At 50.5% G+C, this 20228-nt stretch overlaps 9 protein-coding genes across 9 annotated transcripts; 5 read left to right on the top strand and 4 right to left on the bottom strand.

Annotated features, from left to right (window-relative positions):
• Positions 1-1637: 1637 nt before the first annotated feature.
• Positions 1638-2555, top strand: N7498_001355 (uncharacterized protein; the record flags this gene model as incomplete). Its single annotated transcript, XM_058448418.1, has 3 exons — positions 1638-1901; positions 1981-2201; positions 2255-2555. 3 exons carry the CDS (start codon positions 1638-1640, stop codon positions 2553-2555), a joined length of 786 nt encoding a protein of 261 aa, XP_058313829.1.
• Positions 2556-2898, top strand: N7498_001356 (uncharacterized protein; the record flags this gene model as incomplete). The annotated part of the gene is made up of 2 exons (XM_058448419.1): positions 2556-2834; positions 2878-2898. 2 exons carry the CDS (start codon positions 2556-2558, stop codon positions 2896-2898), a joined length of 300 nt encoding a protein of 99 aa, XP_058313830.1.
• Positions 2899-3598: 700 nt separating this feature from the next.
• N7498_001357 (uncharacterized protein) lies at positions 3599-4501 on the bottom strand (the record flags this gene model as incomplete). The annotated part of the gene is made up of 1 exon (XM_058448420.1): positions 3599-4501. The coding sequence occupies one exon, from the start codon at positions 4499-4501 to the stop codon at positions 3599-3601; it is 903 nt and encodes a 300-aa protein (XP_058313831.1).
• A 2450-nt stretch (positions 4502-6951) lies between these two features.
• N7498_001358 (uncharacterized protein) lies at positions 6952-8724 on the top strand (the record flags this gene model as incomplete). The annotated part of the gene is made up of 4 exons (XM_058448421.1): positions 6952-7015; positions 7062-8254; positions 8306-8410; positions 8476-8724. 4 exons carry the CDS (start codon positions 6952-6954, stop codon positions 8722-8724), a joined length of 1611 nt encoding a protein of 536 aa, XP_058313832.1.
• A 1038-nt stretch (positions 8725-9762) lies between these two features.
• On the top strand, positions 9763-10728 carry N7498_001359 (uncharacterized protein; the record flags this gene model as incomplete). Its single annotated transcript, XM_058448422.1, has 1 exon — positions 9763-10728. The coding sequence occupies one exon, from the start codon at positions 9763-9765 to the stop codon at positions 10726-10728; it is 966 nt and encodes a 321-aa protein (XP_058313833.1).
• Positions 10729-11359: 631 nt separating this feature from the next.
• N7498_001360 (putative PP-loop ATPase superfamily protein) lies at positions 11360-12601 on the top strand (the record flags this gene model as incomplete). The annotated part of the gene is made up of 1 exon (XM_058448423.1): positions 11360-12601. One exon carries the CDS (start codon positions 11360-11362, stop codon positions 12599-12601), a length of 1242 nt encoding a protein of 413 aa, XP_058313834.1.
• Positions 12602-13169: 568 nt separating this feature from the next.
• On the bottom strand, positions 13170-13865 carry N7498_001361 (LYR motif-containing protein; the record flags this gene model as incomplete). Its single annotated transcript, XM_058448424.1, has 2 exons — positions 13170-13653; positions 13756-13865. 2 exons carry the CDS (start codon positions 13863-13865, stop codon positions 13170-13172), a joined length of 594 nt encoding a protein of 197 aa, XP_058313835.1.
• A 405-nt stretch (positions 13866-14270) lies between these two features.
• Positions 14271-17723, bottom strand: N7498_001362 (putative Ras guanyl-nucleotide exchange factor RasGEF; the record flags this gene model as incomplete). The annotated part of the gene is made up of 6 exons (XM_058448425.1): positions 14271-14354; positions 14405-14833; positions 14886-16398; positions 16550-16871; positions 16928-17252; positions 17355-17723. The coding sequence occupies 6 exons, from the start codon at positions 17721-17723 to the stop codon at positions 14271-14273; spliced, it is 3042 nt and encodes a 1013-aa protein (XP_058313836.1).
• A 1223-nt stretch (positions 17724-18946) lies between these two features.
• N7498_001363 (zinc finger HIT domain-containing protein) lies at positions 18947-19616 on the bottom strand (the record flags this gene model as incomplete). The annotated part of the gene is made up of 2 exons (XM_058448426.1): positions 18947-19484; positions 19546-19616. The coding sequence occupies 2 exons, from the start codon at positions 19614-19616 to the stop codon at positions 18947-18949; spliced, it is 609 nt and encodes a 202-aa protein (XP_058313837.1).
• Positions 19617-20228: the final 612 nt, after the last annotated feature.

Genomic DNA, 20228 nt, shown 5'->3' on the forward strand with positions numbered 1-20228 from the left:
CCTTCGCAGCCCGGCTGCTACTATTTTGGGCTATGCGTGCCCTGCTGGCGGCCATTGCTTTTTTCTTTTCGACTCAACGCCTACATATTACCCATCTATTTTTTTCGGTTTCAGATTACACATCACTCCTCTGGAAGTGTCGACGTAGGGCCAGTCCTTTTTCTTAACCCTCCACCAGTTTTCTTGCCGCCCCCGAAAAGCCTAGAATAATCCTGCTGCATTCCCTGACTCGCTAGTCTGATACGGTATCTATTTTTATTTTGCTGGATATGCCGCTCTATCCGATGCCTGGTGGTAGGTTTATCAGTTAACCCGCACGGGTTTGAGACATGATATTGTTGATCTGATTATCACTTTGTTAGTTCCGACTACCGTGTTGAGCGCCCCCCCCCCCGGTCGAGATTAGGGGGCCACGCTTGGCGTCTGGCAAAAGATTCTCACTAAGAGTGTGGAAGAAACTTATATCCTTGCAAAGGACCGCAGCGCGTGGATGTTACTTACCTAGGTAGGTAAATGCTCGAGACCAATACCCAATCACCTCGTCACCACCCTTCTCTCCAGCCACCCGCTTGCCCCCGTCTCGTTCAGCCATGCTGCGTCCAGATTCGAAACATGTTTGACTGGGTGTGGAAAACATAGCAGTTTTATTTTGTTTATTGTCATTCAACTTCTATTCCCCCGGTCGAGGAGTATCCACCTAAACTTTAACTTTGGGTGGGACCCTCCGGGACCCTCAAGGGGTTACTTATGAACAACGTAACCCAGGCCCCAGACAACGTTAAACAGAAATGAACAATTTCTAGAGATATATACGTCAGCCCTTCAGAGCAAGCTCTTAGGTAATTGGGCAACGATTCACAAGCCACGGAGCACATTCCCCAAGTTAGTTAATGAGTGTGACGGGCCCGACATACAGGGCGGCTACCCGGACGAACCAAATTCATCGGGGTGGGGACCATGAATGCATCAGCTCTCAGTAATTTAGGAGGGTAGATAAGGAGAGCATGGGGTATGTGGGCCTTCAAAGCGGTTTTAGCACTTTGGTTTCGAATCATAAGAGCATTCGAATCCTTTGGACAGGGGTTCGAACTGATCGGCTCGCGCTGTGGGCTACCATCTCTACCCTTGGAATTACAACTACATATACCCTGACCGAAAAGTCCGTCATGACTTTATAAACGAATAGGCCACTGCCAGAGGTTATGTTGCTATGTTTGATGCTCATACCAACAGATTCGGTTATCTAGATTCTGCGAGATGCTGAAACTCGACCTGCAGCCCCCAAGCGGCTACCGTGGTGACCATGCATATCCCTGAACCTGAGCGTCAGCTTGACGCAGTGCTGGCAGACTAAATTCGCAGGCCAGCGCCATGTGGATACCTGAATCAACCATGACCTATCATTCTTTGATTAAGACCCCGACAACCAAACTGACCAGCTGATGATCTTATAATAGGTGATAGCCTTCCCATCCCATACACGTACTTGTGGTACCTTGAACTTGCTACATAAGAACATTAATGTTGCCAGTATCGAAAATTGTGGCCCCTGTTCCCATCATCTTAGACTATAGCTTTTCTTGCCGTGCTCGCGAGCTTGCTGATATCGGCCTGAAGGATCGGCGAGCTTCCTTCAAATGGGCAACTCTACCGATACGCCAGTATCGGGCTGGGTTGATTCGCCTAATGGAAGAGGTACTCAAGACATTCTTTGGTCTTGTGGCTTGACCATACTGCTGTGTTGTTGGGTGTCTGTTTACCCTAATGTTGGCTCCCCCAATGACAAATGGTTCCATCCGTTCCTCGACAAGCTGAAGCTCTTTTGCATTGGTCTTCTTGGTCCGGACTTTTTACTGGGAATTGCCTTTGGCCAGTGGTCAAAGGCAAGAGAAAGTGTCATTGTAAGCGCCCTGCTACAACCCATCAACCCACGCAAAGTCGAAGGCTCCGACTTTTAACTCACAATTTCTTCAATATTAGCAATTCAAATACCAGCCACCCAAGGGTAAATTTGAATGGAAATATATTCATGCATTCTTCGTCAATTCCGGCGGTATACATTTGAAATCCCCGGACTTCCCGAAAGGCTTTCCCATAAATGCACAGCAGCTTCACTATCTGATGCAATACGACATGGTTGAGCCCCTACACTTAGAAAGCCTGGACATATCTTTGCAGAATTCAGTTGATAATGTGGCTCGGTAAGCCCCGACAGTTCCTTGCTTTCCTATTAAACGTTAAGCTGACTCAAAAGCGTGATAACGGTACTTCAAGCTGCGTGGTTTTTTGTTGGTATCTGTGGAAGGTGGCACGCAGGCCTTCCTGTGACAACCCTAGAACTGACAACGATCTCCTTTGTTGTCATCATGTTCGCTACGTCCACCATTTGGTTTTTCAAACCCTCTTTCGATCGCCCCCTGTCAATCACTACAAAGGATTCAAAATCAATACAGAGCATACGGGATTTCTCGCAGCGGGAAGTATGTGATACCGTCGATGGAGTAAGAACGGCTGCTGACAGGCTATCGCTAGACCCACCCTATGTTGCCTACTGAATGGTATCAGACCCCCTGGAATATATCGGCCAAGAACAGTTTGGAATCAACATACACTGGAGCTATTATATGCGACTCAGCTATATGTCGTACCTGCGGATCTTTTCCAGGCCGGTTTTTGAGAGGCCATATGATCGGTACCCCTCTGACACGTGGCTGTGCCCAACACCGGGATTGGCCTTTCCCATTGTTGCACTTATAACGGTGCTTTTTAGTATTCTGCTCATCGGAGGGTGGAATTTCCAGTTTCCTACGCAAACGGAAAAAATCATGTGGCGGGTATGTAGCGTCTACCACGCTGTTTTCTCTCTATATGGCGCAGTGTACTACGCAATCGAGGTGAGGAGATGCAAGAAGCGAGCATCTCAGTTTTTCTCTTCTGCGCGGCATTTGCGTTCACTGGAGGACGACGTCTCTTTTCACATAAGAAGCTACCCTGGATATTGGACACGAATTCCACTTGTTGCAAAATTCCTCAGCAAGTGGAATGACACATTGCCAGACCAAGATCCCAAAGCAAAGATACCTCTCCCGCGCCTTTTCCTTATCACTATTTTATGTGCCCTCTATGTTGTCTGTCGGCTTTACATCTATGCTGAAGATTTTGCTTCCCTCCGAGAGCAACCGCAAGGTACATATGTCGGCACCGACCCTCTTACTTTGATATTTGGCAATTCTTAATTACTGAGTTTGAGGGCAATCTGATGTCTAGATTTTTTAATTTCATTGATGACCCAAGGAATGGTAAGCCAGCCGTAATATCTTGCAAGGTTGGAGAACCGTTCACCAGGCTATAGTTTAATCAAGAGAGTCCGTAAATCGACCCGGTGGGATTGATTTACCGATACTCTCAATCAAATGAGCAATTAAGCGGATATGCCAGACACTTAGCACGAATTACAAAACAAAGGGATTTGGAACCAGCCATTCTTAAGAGGGAATCAACTTGAGGCATGGCAAACAGGTCATCAACGGAGCTCATATATCATGGACTCATGCTCCGCCTTGATTCATAATCAAAAGCCCCATATAATCATGAAAGCTTATTGACTCTTTTTTGAATCAACGGTTGCGTTTGGTTTTGAAGCTGAGATAGCCACATACCGCCAATGTTGTCGGCCTCGATATGACTCAACTCCCGCAATAGTGTTGATGAAAAGGTGCTCCAAACCAAGCAAGGTGACAATCAAGAAAGGGATGTAAGCCAGTAGGTAGAAGAAGCGAGTCATTGGTTGAATGTTGGAAGAATAATCTCGGACAACGACGTCGATGAAACCAGCATCTTCGAGCATTTGTTTAAAAACCCCAGGCTGCGAGACGGTATTGGTCGGCATAGCAGCGATGTCATTGATCTTCTTCATGGAGAGAACCAGTGACTGTTCTTCAGGGTTGGATAACAATTCATGCTCGTATTCAAATAACGCAATACGTCCGCCGGGGCGTAGAACCCGATAGAAATTGCCTAGGACACTTTGAGGATCTGTCGCGTGAACGAAGGTTTCCATTGTGTAGACGCCGTCGAAAGTTCCATCTTTGAAGCTGTCTAGGTGGTGGTAATCCATTTTTCGCACAGAAATTTGATCCTCGGAGAAACCTGCGCGCGCAACATTTCTCTTCGATTTGATAATATGATGATCGACAATATCGATTCCTTGAATCTTTAATCCATGCGCAGATGCTAAGTGGATCGCAACGTGTGAAACACCACATCCAGCATCAAGAACATAGGAACCTCGTTCAAGCTCGAGGGATGCCGCCAGCTTGTCCTCCATGGCACGTAGCGAGCGGCCTAGGGGAAATGGCCACCAAGTGTCATGCTCATAGTAACCGAAGTGGCGCGTTCCACCAAGTACTAGGCGATAGCCCAGTCTTGACTCGAGAGAGTGGTAGTAAGACTGTAGCTGCGGGTTTTTGTCGATCAACGGCTGCTCGTCTTGGGCTGCCATTGTGTTGAAGGACGTAGATGACCCTATGTGGAGAATTCCTCCGAAATCGAGAATGACGATGAGGGTGAATGTGTGCGGAAGGAAATTTACTTGTTGGTTGTGAACGAATTGTGAATGAAAAGAGGCCACAGGGGCAACCCGACCTTTTGAAATAGCGGGTGGCTGGGGCGGTGCTACTGTGATGGCCAAACCACCGTCGGACAAGGATGATTTCATACCTTTTCATTGGTGGGATCCCCACTTGGGCCATGCACGATTTACGCGCCCGCCCGAGTCTAGTCCTCTCCATCACCCATCACCTTAGAGCCCCTCGATCGAGAGTACAGAGTCCCGACGAATAGGCAACCGCAAATGGGACGCTGATCACGCCATTGACCTATTATTATTACAGCCAAGATCAAATCTACCCGACATTCAATAGCCAAGCTAGCATCAACACGTACAAATTGACTATCATTTAAAATCAGCCTCCAGGGGACCAGAAACTGCCGTGGATCGCGTGCCACGTGTTCTGTCAGATCATACAAAAACGGCCAGCTAAGGAAGCCATCGCCTAAATTCAAGCCGGCCGATCCCAGGTGATTAACATCTGATTGATCAATGTATTTTGCTTTCTTACCCTTGGTGAACGAGGAGCTTCAAGGGACCAAAAATTGTCGCATATGCGCCTATTTTGCAAGCTTCGATTGGCGGCAATGGCCCTGGCGTAGCATGAACGAATGCACATGGATGGCTGAATATAGTTTGTACTCTGTCATCAACACGATCGGTAACCGCTAGGGTATCAAAGACCAGACGGACGAGAGATAATAATGATGCTACCTTCCGGAATGTTCCAGATTTCAAGCTTGGCGGACGTTCCTATGTAGTAGTGTCAGTTACTGTGGGCTAAGATTTATTGTCCATGGTATATACAGGTCGGGTCGGCCGTCATAATTTCCTGGAAGAAGATTGCCGTAAGAAAGATAGTCGCAATAGTCCCCTGTTCTATGATTAGCGCCATTCTCAATCATTGTGACAAGGGCGATTGAAGACTTACACACTTCCAAGTAGGAATACACCAGTCAACGCCACATTTCGCTGGATCTGGGTATAGAGCTTCTAGATATAATTCAATGGCGTAATCAGAATCAAAACGTCTGTCTCGATGCTAGGAGATGAGACATAACGGAAGAGAGTCTCCTGATTAAAGCACGATCTTCCGGCAATCCTCGTATCCCATGTGTATGGAATCGGTGAGCACTGAAGTATGGCTGCGAAGAAAACATCAATTCTATGGCCGAGAACAATCGCTCCAACGACATAGGCATAGGACTCGGAATATACGAATGGTGAAGATAGACATGAAGAAAAGCAAAATAGTAGTCTGTCGGGGTCATGGTGAAGAGGAAGTCGAGAATTTATTCGAGCAGGGACCCTGAGTAAATAGTCAGATATTGTTCAATGCTTGATAGCAGAGTACAGCCCTTCTCTAACATGACCGGCTTTTGTGGCATCTGCATCGTATGCTTGAATTGATAACCGGCTCCAAAGCATAGGTTGAAGAGATTCGCTCGCCAGCATCTTTCGCACCTGAGAACCAGAGAAGCAATGCTTGCACGACGCATGATAGCCCCAAACCCCGCCAGGATAGAAAAGGAAATGTTCATAGAGGATCCGTGAAGAAAATGGGGACTTTTTACTCTTGAACCAGGGCCACTCAGTGTGTGAGCCGGTCAGTGGCCGTTAGCTTCATCCAAGAACGAGTGATAAGCTCGTTCAATTTGAGAACATGTATCATTATGCTTCCACAAGCTTTAAGTCCTTAATTTGCCTTCATTCAACACTTGTCTCCTCTCAATCCTCTATATTGGATTTATAGGGCGTGGGAGGTTATTGATGGTACGAAGAGACTGCAAGGCGTAGGCGCAACCTCTTCCAGGTGACGAATACGATCCACGATATTGCCTCCCTGGTTTCTGATTGGGTTATAAAGAAGATAAATAAATCTATCGGCAGCATTTTCCAAGCCACAGGTGCTGGTGGCCAGAGTATAGAGGCAAACGATATGCCTAGCGGATCAAATTCCGCAAGTACTGATGAAACTACAAGATATGATGATTCCTGTTGGCCGTAAACCATTTACCGAATTGTCGGGCGAGATAAGCGGGGTTGGAGTTGCAGGAGTTGCGCGTGGTCACCGCGAGGAACAAGGGTTGGATCCCTGTCACCCTCGCTAAGCCGGCCTGTTTGTTATAACGCATCTGATTCGCTGTAACACTATCGCCTAGTATTTCCCCACACTGGTGCTTTTACGACCCGAGATAACGGCTGCGGTCGCGAGCTTCTCCGCATGACTGCGCAGAGAATGTAGGACCCTTAAAACATGGCTTCCGTCTGGAGATCCACTCACTGCCTTCCCGAGCGGCTCCTCTGTCTCTGACTGAATGGAGGTTCCTACTCAACCAGATATGGTGAGCTATCATCATGATGATGAAACATTCTGGGCACCGGGAACGGTCGCCCTAGAAGACGGTAAGCGCACTTGAGTCACCTCGTCGTGCTGAACTGACTGCCCCAGTCCACCGCTCCGGAGATCAGCTCGTTTTATTCCCTACTCCCACATCCGACCCCAATGATCCCCTCAACTGGTCCACTGCTCGCAAGGCCCTCAATTTCACCCTCGTGAGCTTCTTCGTGCTATGGACTTTCGTCCAGCTAGATATCGGCTTCACTGCATGGGGTCCTATGGAAACACAACTGGGCTTCTCCGTGGATGATCTCAATATAGGTGCCGCCGTCAACTATGGCGGCCTGGCCATTGGATGCTTCTTTTTCATTCCGCTAGTTCACAAGTATGGCCGCCGCCCGATCTACATTGTCAGTTCTGCGTTGCAACTTGCTTCTTGCATTTGGCAGGCTGAAGTTCAGACCGTTGGTGGTTTCATTACATCCAACATCATCTCGGGGTTGGGTGGTGCCATCAGTGAAATTGTCGTGCAGATTACCATTGCAGACATGTTCTTCGTCCACCAGCACGCGACCATGAACGGCTGGTACGTTATCTTCCAGGCTGCTGGTGCGTTCCTTGGCCCCGTCGCCTCGGGCTACATCGTGGACTCGCAAGGATGGCGGTGGATGTGGTGGTGGTGCGTGATCTTCTTTGGAATCACACTGGTCTGTGTTATATTCCTATTCGAAGAATCGAAATATGTGCCGGTCTTGGCTGGTGAAAGTGTACCACCGCAGCAAGCGACTGTGAACGAGCCGGAAGACAGCAGGAACAAAACCCCAGCAAATAACAAGACAGCTGGTCCCGAGGTGGTCGCCAGACAAATCGCAACGAACGCTGAAATCCCGCCCAAGACTTACTGGCAGCGTATGGCCTGGATCACCCCAACGAGCGAGTCTATCTGGCCGCATTTCTACATACCAATCGTAACCCTCTTCACCTTCCCAGCAGTCGCCTACGCCGCTCTTACATATGGCTCGACTTTGGCCTGGTTTGCCATCATGACTTCCCTCCAGGCGTCATACATGCTGGACCCCCCATACAATTTCGATGCAATTGGCATCGGTCTCATGAACCTCGCACCTTTTGTCGGGGCTGTTCTTGGCTTCCCCTGTGGTGGGTGGCTGAGCGATAAGTCCATTCTGTGGCTTTCGAAGAAGAATCGTGGTATCTATGAGCCGGAAATGCGACTTTGGCTTGCTATTCCTTTGGCTGTGCTTGGTCCTGCATCAATTTTGATGTTTGGTCTGGGATTGGCTTTTGTATGTTTTGTCTCCGGTTTCATTGCTCTTACATTGGCTAACATCTAACAGGGTGTTCACTGGTCTCTTATTGCCGTTGGTTTTGGTGTCTACGGCTTCACGTTGGCCGCCCTCGCTGGTATCTCGTTAACCTATCTGATGGACTGCTATCAAGATGTAAAATGCCCCAATCCTTTTTTCTTTCACCAATATTGAATGAGCTTGTCTAATTGATGACTTAGATTATTGGTGATGCCTTGGTCGGTGTCGTCTTCATGCGAAATATCATCTCCCTCGTTGTCCTCAGCGTCCTGACTCCCTGGGTCAATGGCATGGGCCTGCAGAACCTCCACATTCTCTGCGCACTTGTCGCATTTCTCATTTATATGATCGCAGTCCCTCTTCTCATGTGGGGGAAGAAGGCGCGGATTACCACAGCCGCGGCGTATAAGAAGATGGCAGCCACTCACGTCAGCCATCGGACAATTTAATTCTCTAAACGACAAACACTCACTCAAACAAATCAACCCTGATCTCGATAAGATATACGAGCGTATCTTGCACAGTAACGGCGAAAAGTATGTTGAGGAAGTCCGGCGGTTCCTTACCGTGGTTTGCGTCTCTATTCGACCGCTTGCTGTCAACGAGCTGATCGAAGCTCACGCTGTTGAACTTTTTCATCCGCTGCATATTGTCCGTGGTAGTCGTTCGTAAGAGAAAGATGGCCTTGTTGACATCTGCCTTCGTCTCATCGATTTTGCAGTTATGGAAGAAAAGAATAGCCAAAGTATCCCGACCGCTCGCATAGCAAGTTTCTTGGTTCAAGAGTATCTCCAATCAGGTCGCGTCCTACAACAAAACGCAAGGTGTGCCATTCGGAGTGCCTCTGCGAATACAGAATTAGCCCAGATCTGCCTTGTCTACCTCTAAGAGCCAAGTTTATCTAAGGGAGTATTAGATCAGACGACGGTCAGAAATTTCCCACATGCTCCTTTCGCCGCTAGGTATTGGCTCTACCATTATGCGAACTCCAGAGAAGACAAGCCAGAAACTAAGGAACAAGTGCTGAGGCTTTTCGAAGGCAAATCAAAATCTCTCGCGACATGGGTACCTTTTCACGACATGGCCTGTCCATAGAACACCAAAGTGGGTTATGGCCAACCTATCACTGATATGTTCAGGCCTTGCTACTCCGTACTTTTCATCAACTATCGCACAGACCTACGCGCCTCATTACCCAGCTGGGATCCCATTCGAGAGGTTACAGTAGACCCTCTGAAATTAGGCCCCCAAAAGTAAGCAAGCTGAGGCATTTCGGAAACCCTTGCTCCATAGTAAGCATCTTATTGGAGGAAAACTCGGTCTACAGCCTCAGCTGAATCCGATAAAACCTTCACCACGGCGGCGTCGTCATTGCGTAGTTATAAAAGGAATCCCAGCACCGGCAGGGTGCGCTGCGAGCATAATAAAACGTCAGGCATGAAGGTGGAAAGCATTACACCTATATAAACTGGGGACTGATATCCAACATGGCGTTGTCTTCTATGGTGACCCAGTACTGGCCCCCGCCACCGACCTTCACCGAGAAAGATGTCCCCAGTCAACAAGGACGGGTGTTTATCGTCACCGGCGGGAACCAGGGCGTTGGGTACGAGCTCATCAAGATGCTCTACTCTACCGGTGCCGTCATTTACATGGCCAGCCGCTCTGAAGAACGCGCTGAAAAGGCCATCAAGGACATCGTATCTGCGGACCCAGCCGGCTCTTCTCGCCTTCGGTTCCTCCATCTCGACCTAAACGATCTCAATGCCGTCCGGACTGCTGCCAAAACATTCTCCGACCAAGAGTCGCGCCTCGATATCATATGGAACAATGCCGGAGTAGGAGCTGTGAAGGTTGGCACCAAAACCAAGCAGGGAATCGAGGCCCACATGGGAATCAATGTTATCGCTCCTGTTCTTTTCACTCAGCTCCTCCTCCCGAAATTGCAGGCGGCAGCGGCAACCTCTCCAAAGAACAGCGTCCGCATAATTTGGACCAGCTCGTGCATGATGGAGCAGCGATCCCCAAAGGGTGGCTATAACCTCAAGGACATCGAGAATGGCGGGACCAATAGCACGTACATCAACTATGCCACGTCCAAGTCAGCAAACTGGATGGTTGCTGACGAGGCCGGGAAGCGCTATGGCAAGGACGGCATTATCAGCGTGGTCCAGAATCCGGGCAACCTGAATACCCAGATCTACAACACCCAGTCCAAATTGATGATGTTTTTTGTAAGAAGGCTGTTATATCCACCAAAGCTGGGCGGCTATACCGAACTATATGCGGGCTTCAGTCCAGAGATCACAGAGAAACAGCAGGGCGGGCTCATCATCCCGTGGGGGAGAGTCCAGGCCCGCAACCCGAGGGAGGATATTTACGAAGCACTAGAGGAAGGCAAGGGAAAGGAGTTGTGGGATTGGATCGAAGCCCAGATAAAGGCCCATGCTTGAGTAATGCGCTGCCTGGTTCCTGTAGCCAAGGTACAACGAAATCTAAATGGTTCCCCTTCTGCATGTGGTTTCCACTAGTTTCTGACGACGTCCTTTTTCTTTTCGATCGCAATCCCTTATGCCATTGGCCTAGTCACTTCCTTCTATACCTGCTTTTAGGTTAAAGATCTTTCTAGACATTCTTTTATCCTTTTTTCAAGGTGATTTTCAAATAGCCGGACAGACCACTGCCAATATCCCTTTGGACCATCATATTAACCATGTGGCGCGACAGATGACAGAAAAGAGCCGATGGCCTGCTTGTTCGATTGACCTTCTTTGTCCGAAAGAAAAACACCAGTAAGAAAAAGTAGAATCGAGACTCGAATGAAAGGAAAAAGATTGATTTGGCCGAGTTCAGAGACATCGTTGTAAATGCTTCTATTCTAATGTCCATATTAACCTCATGTCATAATCTTTTTACTTCAGTGATGTCTTGGAACTCATTAAAAAGGTAAAATCTAGTAGCCAAACCGTGGAAAGTACCCAATGAGAGTGTTGATAATCCGACTCACCAGTTGGTCTTGGCACGAGCCGCGGGGAAATAAATTCTTTTTTGCCCCTCCGCAAGAAACCCAACCACCAACACATCATGGCCCCGACGACGTGTTTCAACTGCAAGGAGGCCCGGGCAGTCATCATTCGACCCAAGAATCGCCACAAGCTATGCCGCGCATGCTTCCTCCAGATCTTCGAGACAGAAGTCCACGAAACCATCACGACCTCGAACCTTTTCTATCCCGGCGAGCGCGTGGCGATCGGTGCCAGTGGCGGCAAAGACAGCACTGTCCTCGCGGCCGTCTTGAAAACACTGAATGAGCGCTATGGATACGGGTTGGATTTGTGCCTGCTCTCAATCGATGAGGGTATTCGCGGATACCGCGATGACAGTCTGGAGACGGTTAAGCGCAATGCGGAGCAATACGATATGCCACTCATGATTGTGGGATACGGAGAGCTTTATGGCTGGACGATGGATCAGGTTGTCGAGCAGATTGGCAAGAAGGGCAACTGTACCTACTGCGGTGTGTTCCGGCGACAGGCGCTTGATCGGGGCGCGGCACGCTTGGATATTAAGCACGTTGTTACTGGACATAATGCCGATGATGTTGCTGAGACGGTGATGATGAATCTGCTGCGGGGTGATTTACCTCGACTGTCTCGTGGTACCAGTATCGTCACTGCGTCCGGCGCTTCAGAAATCAAGCGCAGCAAGCCGCTCAAGTACGCCTACGAAAAGGAAATTGTGCTCTATGCGCACCATCGCCAGCTTGACTACTTTAGCACGGAGTGTATCTACTCGCCTGAGGCATTCCGAGGCAGCGCCCGCACCCTGATTAAAGATCTGGAGAAGATCCGCCCCAGCTCGATTCTGGATATTGTCAAGAGTGGAGAGGATATGGCTGCCCTTGTGCCACAGGGGGGCAACGCAAATGGCAAGACGTGCCGTTCCAATGCGGCAGAAGATGAGTCGGCCGGTGGCTGTGGCAGTCAAAATGGTCGAACAAGTGGAGGTGAAATGGCCGCGATGGAGACCCAGCTGGCCGAGAACGAGGCTGCGGAATCGATGGAGACTGAGATTCGACTCCCAGCACAGCAACCCAAGCCTGGAAATTCGAGAACTCCCAAGCAGATCAAGAAACAGACCATGGGTCACTGTGAACGCTGCGGCTACATTTCAAGTCAGCGTGTCTGCAAGGCATGCACTCTTCTAGACGGTTTGAACCGTAATCGGCCCAAGACTGCTATCGAAGTTGGTGCTGGCATGGACGATGAAGAGATAAGCTCGACTCTGATGAGACAGATGGAGCATACTCAGTTGACTAACAGCTGAATGTTGTCTCGAGGGGGGCATTTGCTCAAATGCTCGCTACTTTCTACTCTTGGTCCTGAGATTTTCCTCAGAGATCAGTCCCAGCTGTCGCCGGCCAGTCTCCGTCCAAAGATATGGGTGCCCTCACCTTGGCCCACGCGACAAGCACGCTGCTCGACAGCTCCTGATCAGGCCTTGTCATTGAAGACCTTGGCAGGTGGTATCTTTGAGACCACGCCGGATGGCCCATATACCGCGCCGCATCTCGAACGACTGGGCATAAATATACCGGCGCTACGAACAATCATATCAGACATTAGAATAGAGAACCAAACACGTTCACAATGCATCTATGATAATTTGTACAAGTAACCAAAGTAGTATACAGCCCATAATCAGAAAACGCCCATCCTCCAAGTAAATGCATTTCCTCGGGGCCCGGTCTTTCGCGGAGAGTCCAGTTTCAAACGAGAGACGAGACCTCCGAAGCAATGTGATGGGTTGTGATAGTTTGACAGTCACAGTCGACAGAACCGACGGAACCTTGAAATGCACCATTTGGACATGACCCCGTAATGGAGAACCTCCATTACTCCTTCCCAGTCTTCCCCTCCTCCCCATAAAGCTCAGGCAAGTCCATTCCAACTCGTCTAGCAGTCAATCTAACCTTCTCCTCCTCATCAAGGCTCATGCCGGGGTTATACCGCTCCAGCAAAGCCGAATAAGTGCGCTGGGCGCGAGCATATTGCGCCAACTGATCAGCCTCTTGGATGCGGAGGGCGCGTTCTTCGTCCGTTTTGGGCAGGGAGAATGGCAGTGCTGTCGAGTCTGATGTGGTGGGTTCTTGTTCGGAGCGGAAGACGGCGCGGATGCGTTGGTGGAGGGGGAGGGAGTTGAGAGGCGCCGGTTGGGAAGTTCGCGGAGCAGGGCGCGGTAGGTGGAGCGCGCTTGGTGGGTAAGGTGGTTTGCCATTTCGGATTTGGTGGGATGTTTGGGATGGGATTTGGAGGTCTTGAATTTCCGGGTTGGCGGAGCGGAGGATAATCGGAGGTGCAGTCACGTGATGGGATGGGCTATGTAGATACCGGATTTCACTTGACGATTCTCGGCTTTTCTCTTCCGTGTTCAGTTCCTCTCATTTCGCATTTCTCATTCTTGCATCTACTCGTTCTTACATAGAGAAAGAATCATGCGCTCCGGAAATATAACCGGTTTTTTCCAGTTTCTTGCGGCGTTTCTCTTTGGCGATATCGTCTCGTTGAGCAAAAAAGTGTTTCCCATCCATGACTGAGCGAATACAAAAAAAACGCTAAGATGGAGTCGAAAATCCAAAGCAATGAATGAAGGGATAAAGCAAAGCTAAGTGGGTGGTCCATGAAAGGGGATATAGTTTCAATTTATACCTGAGCTTTTATGCACGGGCATCTCTGGATAAGTAACCACGGTACCTAAAGCTACCTATGTACAGTAATATCGTTGATGAGCCTTTCAGTATACCGCCGCTCAAAAAGGGATCGTATCTTTCATGTGGAGTTTATCCAACTGTGAACAAAATTCAGGCAATATGTATCAATCATAGAGGCGTAGCGACGTGAGATGGGGAGCTAAAAGAAGACGAGGAGGTGCGTGAATGATTCACGGAGGGAGGATGAGACTATGCTCTTTTCTGTCGGAAAGTAGGTTGAGAAGCCTATGCGCGTAGCCAGCCGAACTTCTTGCGTCCGGCTTCGCCACCGGTGGAGGGTTCGACTTGTAGACTGCGGGCATACAAGTCCTGTTCATTGTTAGTCATCCGGCCAGGAACCAACGGAAGAATCGGCTTACCTCTTCATCACCGGAGAGCTTGGAGTCCAAGATCAGGCGTTCCATGTCGTCGAATTTCTGGGCTTGAGGATGCGGTGACCTCTGGCTCCGTTGGATACCAAGAACCACTTCGCCCATGACCTCAAACTTCTTCCAGTTAATCCGAGATTTGTTTTCACCGAGGAAAGTTTTGTTGCCCTCTTCTGCTGACACTAGATCTCGACGGTGGAGAGGAAGGAATGGGATACGTTCGGAGAAGGAGTTCTCCCAGGCGAGGCGGTAGGCGAAATGACTTCGCTGGGTGCTCATCAAAATGACCAGCCGCATGAACTCCTTTTGGGTCTGCACGGGGATCAATTCCCGAGTCAGCGTCAATCGGTGGACAGGAGTTCCGTTGATAGCGGCAATCACGGCACCCAATCCGTTATAGTTATTCTGGCGTCGAAGTTTCTAGATAATACGTTAACATATTGGCCTTTGAAGAATGTGAACCAAGACTGACTACTGCGATGCCCATGAACTTCTCCATACACCTTGCTCGATGCTTGGGTTTGTCTCGAAGAAGAATCATGCTTGCCACGAAGAATGCCAGGTGGTTGAACTGTTTGATCATTCGGTTGACATTCCGCAGACTCCGGATCTTGTCTTTGTCCACGCCGGAGATGCTCACATGCCGAACGAGATCACGTGGCCGGAACGAGTTATACATAATCCAGTCAATGCGCGTCAGCTCTCGGGCAAACTCCTCTTCGGGAGTCTCCATAAAGTAACGCCATTGGATCTTGCTTAGCGAAGTCTTGCCAGTAAGTTCGAGGCGCAGGGCCTCTTTCTGCGCAGCTTCTAGGCTCAGGATGGTAAAGGATTGGTTGGAAGTGCTCGAGGGTTTATCGGTATTAGAGGAGATAGACAAGTTCCCCGAGAGGCGGGATGTCGAATCTTGCGGCCCGTCGCTGAGATCCAAGGCGTTCATGCTGTAGATGGGATCTTCTTCTTCTTCGTCATCATCGTCATATGTTCCAGTCAGGAAAGGCACCGGAGAGCTTCGCCCAGAGTTGTCAAAGAAAGTCTCCGTGAAACTAGCGTCATCGGCCTCCCCATCCTGGAATGCCCAGCCGACATCGTCGTCTTCGGCATTGGAGTCAAGATATGATCCAATTTCCTTGGCAGCAAACATGTAGAAATGGCTCTTTTCGAGCGTTGCAACGAAGTCATTGATTCGTTTGCGAGTTTTGGGGTATGCGAAGTCGCCTGGATAGTCAGAGGCCCACAGGGCGATGACATTTAGTAACCGCAGCTGATCTGCCATGCGGGCCAATTGATCGGCATTGCTGGTTTCGTTCTTGTCGAAGCGACTGATCAAGGCATTGAGGAGAGTTGAGGGGGCGGCAAATTTGCGGTATAGACAGAGGAAGATGGAGGAGAATTTCGAGTCCTGCTTCGACATGGGAAGAGCGACCAGGCGATCCACGAGCTCGTCAAAGGTCATGCCGGTCTCAGCATAGGAGCTGCTTTCGCTGCTCGGCTTAGGACGCACGACGGTGCCTGGACTCATCGGCCGTCCTTCGTCCATTTCTTCATCCATGTTTAAAAAGCTGTTGAAGGTGTCTGAACCCCCACTATTTCGCCAGGTACTTTGCACTCTCTGCTGGCGGGCGTGTTCCTGAACCGGAGAGTTGATTTCCCCTTGTGCAGACGGTCGACGGGCGTTCAAGCGTGCCTCAGGCGGAGGAGTTTGCGGTCGCACCGGTTGGGAATTGCTTCTGGCATTTCGAGAGGAACTTGAAGCATGCTGTTGCGCCAGGGTGGAGGAGTGGCTCCGGTCGGCGGGCAGACGGTTACCCCCGTTCCTATCAACACTTCGATCTTGACCCGACTTTGTTGAGCCGCCAGCGGCTCCGGTCAAGGGGGGGGGGTTTCTGAATTGGCACGGACGTGGTGCCAGTCGTGAGCAGGGGTGGAATGAAAAGACTTTGTCGTGGTCCGCGGGGGAGGGGGAGGAAGAGTATGGGAGAAGTCTGGGCGAATCAAAAAGGCATTAGCTCTGGACGCCACGAATTTCTCGTTGAGTCTCCTGGGGGCTCTGTCGATCGGTGGGCTCTGACAGAGGCAAAGGGTAGCGAAGACCTCCGCGACCCACTTGGTCCGCCCACAAGGGTCAAGGCTCACACAATCCGCACCCCAGCTCCATGGTCTCGTACAAAGACGGGATGTTCAGAAAAGGCATAGAGCACACATGACACACAATACATACCTCGATTAGAAATTACACTTCGCAACACCAGAGCAATACACATCTGCTGGGATCGCGGGGACTCGGGGGATGTTCGGTAGATCTCGTGTTGTTCGTGCACCGCGCTGAGTTGGCTGTCCTCCGGGCGGAGATCGCATTTGCAGGCAACCAGCAAGAATGGAAGTGGCGATACATCCAGAGCATCTAGAGAAGTCCGAGTGTCAGCAGATGGTGTCGGTTGCATGTGCGCGAGACGAGCTATCCAAGACATTCAAAGGCAACTCTGCGGAATTTCTAGCCGAGTCGAAACGTACCGAGCATTTCTGTGGTTTCCGAGAGCTTATTGGGTTGAGTCGAGTCATACAGGAGCAGGGCTCCATCGACGGTTGGCACCGAGGCATCTCTGCCTACGCGCGGCCAGCTGATTTTTTTGTCCCGGTCAATGGCGACCTGCTTGAGATCGATCTCCAGCAGACGCACGATGTAGACCGCTCCGTCTAATGACATCTTCTTCCTCGTCGAGGTGGAAGAGGGCGGGCTCTTCATATCCAGCGCACATTTGATAAAGCTGGTCTTCCCGGCATCGTCTTCCCCCACCACGGCAATGGTCACTTCAGGAAAGCTGGTCTTGGACGGTTCCTACAGAGTCGCAGCGAACAGCAGTTAGTAATCAGATGGTCCTTTTGTGCACTTCCCCAGCGGTCCTCTGCATGATAACCTTCAGGGATCTCCCGTACGTACCTCGTCATTTCGTCGGGAGTGAGATGGCCTCAATGCGCCGGTGTTCGCCTCCATTCCGGGGGCACTCTCGTCTTCCTCGACCAGCGTGTGGCCAACCTTGGTCCCCGCACTCGGTCTTCGCCCATTGTCCGGTTTGCATAGGACCTCCGCGGGAGCGGAAAGGGTGCGTTCCCTAATCCCGGGTAATTGCGAAGCTCCTACGGGCATGGATTGCGCTCTTTCGCTGAAGGCCCGCTCGCGGCGGGATTGTGAAGTCATGGGGGGGGGGGGGGAGGCGAGAATCAACGCCTCTAGGACGAACGGATCGAGCCGTCGGGATGCGAGTGGATCGTAGTTATTGCGACTGTCTGATCCCAACTTGCAGTTCATCCATTATTGCCTTGGAACGGATCAGACTCGAGATGTAGCCATCCGGGGAAAGGGGTGAAGGAATCACTGAAGCATCCCAAAGATCAGAGGTTAGTCCCGAGCTAGAAAGCGGAGGGGAAGGAGCAGCTCGTACCGGATCTCCAGGAGGTTTCACTCACGAGAGAACCGTGGAACGGGTGTGGGAACCGGGATTTGGCTGAAAGCAAACAATGAAATCACCAGCGGGCCAAGTCCATACTTAGATGTATTTAAAGGTCATGAATGTTTTTCGGCAAGCTGAGTGCTGCCCGATCATTGGAGTCGGTGGCCCGTTCTCCAGCTTTTGCCCGTCGACCTATCCATTCCGATGCACTCATTCGCTGATTCTGGAGCTGAGCTGAACTTGAAAAGTCGACACATGGCGCTGTCACGGCTGTAGCCTGTACGATCTACTTGCTCTACTTGGCCACAACGAGGCCCGGGGAGAAGGATACTCCGTACTCGCTTCGTATACATGTATCACTTCCCCCAGTGTGATTCCCCCCTGGCCAAAAGTTCCAATGATGCAGCGGAAACTGCGTGTCGTGGCATTCACCTATTTTGACAGCTCCTGCAGAATCCCTTTCCAGGGCTGCCCAGGGGCCAACTCTCCACTGCAGGCGGATCACCGATCAGCTCGTTCTGTACTCCCACCTACCTCCTATTCCAGGCAAGAGGAGCGAGGATCCTCTCCACGGTTCCCAACCCTGCACCCCGAACAAACCGGATAACCCTCCGAAACGGCAAGTTCTTTCCTCGTGCTCGAGAATGACCATTTTCGACTCGTCTACTCTCCATCCCGTGCGAGGTCACCGCTGCCTTCCGATTTTTACGGATCTTCCATGCCGCTCGTTGGTCTCTTGTGGTCTGGCCGCACTCGGTCTCCGCTCCAAGGGGCTTGGTTAACTAAAATGACTGATTCGATTGGGTACGCTAAATTAACCCACTGACCCGGTGCCTCGGTTGCGTAGGATTCAATTGTGGGTGCGAGATGTCAGTCAACACGCATCCATGGACGGATTACCCCATATTTGCATATCCGCGGAGTCGTGTCATTTTCATAATTGAAGCTGCTCCAGGGGCATCGCACTAAAAGCCTCAATGTAACGATATAATCATACATCTGGTCCCATCGTCCCGCGATGACACCGTGCAAATATCAAACCACTGCGCCAGTCCATATCTGGGTACTTTGACGGGCCCGATTATGTCGCGTGCTGTTGGTTTTCCGGCTGCTCTAGTTGGTGTTGTTCGCGGTTCACCAGGGCCAAAAATTGCATGAATGCCTCCGCGTTACTGCCCGTCTCCGTTCCTTCTTCGCAATCATGCCTAAGCTTCCGTACCCTGCCAAGGCCGCGGTTGAACCCTTTCTCGGATGTCCATGGGCCTCGACTGCGGCGAGTCGAAGCCCTACCACCTCGGCCATGGCCGCGCCCTCGAGTTGGCGGTGTATACCACTCTACCCACTGGTCTTCCTGTGTTCCTTGGTATATCTCGTGCAACTGACTGCGGAGCTGAGGGTGGCGGAGGAGCAGCTCCTTGAGCTCTGGGGACGCGGCTATAGACGCAGGAAAGCTCTGATCGCGCTTGCTCTCGGTGCAACCCACCGCTCCTTGAGTGCTATCTCCATTCTGCAGAGGTGGGTTGATATCGGCTGTTGCAGGTATTTCGGGAGTTTCGTTCGCCGGAGCTGCCTTGGGGGCACAGTAAATCTTATGGGACTGCGTGCAAGCGAGAGAGCAGCTATTTCGAGAATTATCAGCATTACAACACCGTGCCCGCAGTGTAGATTTGGAGAACATACCTCATAAGTGCGCATGTTGGACAGCGATATTTGGAGGGTTCCAAAGAACATACTTCGCAAGGACCGGGCATTTTTTTCAGATAGATGGGACCCTTGTGATTCGGACCGCATCCATCGCAACCGTTGAGTCAACGCTCCAGATTCGGAAAGTGAAGTGTTCAGCCCTGCAGCAAGATCCTAATTGAGCAACGCGGAAAAAACAGAGCTCGGGCGTGGCGGCCTCAGGCCTCACCGCGTGATATCCCGTTGAGCCTTCCGCGTGGCTGCACGTGACGGACTTCGATCATCTCGTTTTATGTACAATGGCTGCAGTTGCTACAGATGTTATGTGTTGAAGTTCAAGTACTCAACCAGGCTGTCCTATCTCAGCAAGGTCGGGTCAATAAAACACCATCCGTATCTCGCTGATTGATGGGTCTCCTGGGGTGGCTCTTAGCCCTGATCGGTTTACCTCGAGACGGGCGGCATACCACATCGTCAGAAATTCAAGGTAGATCACATCAAATTAGCAGCTGTGCTGGCAGCTCAGTTTACCGCATTGGCCTCTGGCCCCTGTCTAGTGTGATGAGACCAAGCCAAAGTGCATGCGTTGTCTGAAAAACGGCCACGTCTGCACCGGATATGAGAGGAGCCGTGCTTTCATCCACAACTTAACCGAAGACAACGAGATCCCGGTTCGGTGG

The sequence above is a fragment of the Penicillium cinerascens genome, assembly GCF_028974065.1.
Source record: "Penicillium cinerascens strain IBT 15544 chromosome Unknown contig_16_segment0_segment0, whole genome shotgun sequence".
Taxonomy (NCBI): Eukaryota; Fungi; Ascomycota; class Eurotiomycetes; order Eurotiales; family Aspergillaceae; genus Penicillium; species Penicillium cinerascens.